Source organism: Sinocyclocheilus rhinocerous, unplaced genomic scaffold (assembly GCF_001515625.1).
Source record: "Sinocyclocheilus rhinocerous isolate Xijiao unplaced genomic scaffold, SAMN03320098_v1.1 scaffold828, whole genome shotgun sequence".
Taxonomy (NCBI): domain Eukaryota; kingdom Metazoa; phylum Chordata; class Actinopteri; order Cypriniformes; family Cyprinidae; genus Sinocyclocheilus; species Sinocyclocheilus rhinocerous.
Window position 1 is genome coordinate 450,220 of NW_015634025.1, and position 2,530 is coordinate 452,749.

The 2,530-nt window shown below is 55.7% G+C and overlaps 1 protein-coding gene across 4 annotated transcripts in view; it reads left to right on the forward strand.

Annotated features, from left to right (window-relative positions):
- The window catches only part of zbtb7b (zinc finger and BTB domain containing 7B), a 23,202-nt gene extending 20,678 nt beyond the window's left edge, over positions 1-2,524 (forward strand). For all 4 annotated transcript variants that reach the window (XM_016558995.1, XM_016558994.1, XM_016558993.1 and 1 more), the window contains 2 exons: positions 464-1,380; positions 1,923-2,524. In XM_016558995.1, coding sequence (XP_016414481.1) covers positions 470-1,380; positions 1,923-2,466 — 1,455 coding nt within the window. In that variant the 5' untranslated portion in view covers positions 464-469 and the 3' untranslated portion in view covers positions 2,467-2,524. The remainder of the gene's footprint in view (positions 1-463; positions 1,381-1,922) is intronic.
- Positions 2,525-2,530: the final 6 nt, after the last annotated feature.

Consider the following 2,530-nt stretch of genomic DNA (forward strand, 5'->3'; position numbering starts at 1 on the left):
TCAGATTCACATAGGGTGGTGAAATAATCCTTTGACATGGTTAAAAATAATTAATGGTTTTGTCGCCGATTACATTTCCCACCAGTGGGTGCAGTTCTCAGAGTAATATGACACGTTGCGCTCTACTTTTGTGTCCTAAACGCTCGTTTTTTGGGTCGACCGCTTATAAAAACCTAGTTCTGGGTTTTTTAGCTTGTTTACTGTACACCTTCTCACACAGCAGCTTTTAGGCATTGCTCTGTTTTTTGTTATAAGTCAGAAATGACAAGGAGGCAGCTTCCCGCAATAGACAGTCAATGGAGAGCGTTGGATTGCCCGCCCCCCCTCTCGGTGTGGGCGTGGCCTAAATGCGCTCTGTCTCTATAGAAGTTTACCCAACTATGACAACTTGTGAAATGTGTTTTGAAGCAGCATGCAGCGTTCTGTGCCGACAGTATTCACACGTGTCTCTCTCTGCCTGCAGGTGGCGATGTCTCCAGGAGAGGACGGTCTAATCGGGATCCCCTTCCCGGAGCACAGCAACGAGCTGCTGTCTCGTCTCAATGCCCAGCGGCGGACCGGGCTGCTCTGCGACCTCACGCTGACGTCACACGGCGCACGCTACCCCACGCACCGCTCCGTCATGGCCGCGGTCAGCCTGTACTTCCGGCGTCTGTTCGGGGCGGAGGAGGGCGAGGATGGAGACGAGGGCGTAGGCGACAGCTGCAGCGTCTGTCAGCTGGACTGTGTGTCTCCTGACGCTCTGGCAGCGCTGCTGGAGTTCGCCTACACCGCCACGCTGACCATCCGCAGCTCGGGCATGCGCGAGGTCCTGAAGGGCGCGCAGCTGCTGGGGATCCAGTGCGTGGCTGACGCCTGCCGAGACATTTTGGGCGAGACGGGCGACAATCCAACGAACCAGCAGCTGCCATCCCGCCGCAAGCAGGACCGATGCTCCGTGACCCGAGCCGTGTCTCCCGTGAGGCCGGTGTGGCGGAGTCCTGATGAGACGCCCGAGCTGCTTCCGGCGCAAGGGCGAGAAGGACACCCGCCGCCTGCCGAGGTACAAGACGGAGACACACGCGCTTCCCACCTGGGGCGCCTCGTGAACGGAAGCTCACACTGGTCACAGGAGTTCACCCCGATCCCACACAGACCCGAAGACACGCCCTCAGAGGAGGAGGAGTCCGGAGCGCAGGGGCGGGCCACACCCCACCACAGCCAATCACAGGGGGGCGGAGCATCGGCCGGAAGCGGCAGGAAGAGGAAGTCTCAGACGCCTCAGCAGTGTCCCGTCTGTCAGAAGATCATCCACGGGGCGGGAAAGCTGCCGCGGCACATGAGAACACACACGGGAGAGAAACCGTTCCAGTGCTCGGCCTGCGGCGTCCGCTTCACACGGTACGATGCGTTCACAATCTACCAAGGTTTTATGCATCTGACTGACAATTTTATCCAAAGCAACTTACACTACATTTTATCAGTTCTTAACTTTGGGAATCAAACTACTCTACTGTTTGAGCTCGGCAGGCATTTATAACACTATACTTTGTTATATTACCTTGGCATTAAAGTACGGAAAACTAGAGCATCTAATACACTCTCGATTCTTCTAAAGCAGTAGAAAAGCCATCAAGAATTTGATCTTTCGCTATTGGAGAAAATGAGAACGCTAAAATTATAGTCGTATTTGTAGTTTCCGTTCACCATTATAGAAGTTTACCCAACTTTGAAGACTTCGTTGTTTAGGTTTAGTGCGTGTCGTGAACCATTGCTTTTATTGAATGCTTTAATCACTGGGTATTTTAACATGAATTTAACAAAACACACTTCAGGTTTAGTGGGTATAAATAAAGTTGGTTATGAGTCACAGTTTCAGGAGTGAGTCGTGTACTTGCACCTGCTAGAACGGTGCAGTTAATCTCTCTCATTTATCATCTCAGGAACGACAAGCTGAAGATCCACATGCGGAAGCACACGGGCGAGCGGCCGTATCCGTGTCCCAGCTGCCCCGCGCGGTTCCTGCACTCCTACGACCTGAAGAACCATCTCTCGCTGCACAGCGGGGACCGGCCCTTCGAGTGTCCGCTGTGCCACAAGGCTTTCGCCCGCGAGGACCATCTGCAGCGCCACAGGAAGGGCCACAGCTGCCTGGAGCTCCGCACGCGCCGCCCGCGCCGCGGGACTGATCCCAGCGGATCCCCGCCGTCTGAATCCTTCGGCCAGCAGCATCTGGATCACATGAGCGTCGCGGCGGCCGCACAGCTCCTCGAGGGCCACGGCGGCCCCATGCAAGGTGTCCCGCTGCTGACGGGGGCCCGCATGCCCTACCCCGAGCTGCTGTGGCGGGCCATCGCGGGGCCGGTGGGAAAAGCCCTGGATAAAGCCGAAGGAGGCTCATCTCCACACGGGAGTGCATCGGTCACGCATAGAACATGGGAGGAGGAAGATGAGGAGCAGGATGCTGCTGGGGAGGAGGAAAAGTGACCATGCCTGTGTGTGTGTGTGTGTGTGTGTGAGAAAGAGTGTGTGTGTGTGTGTGTGAGAGCGT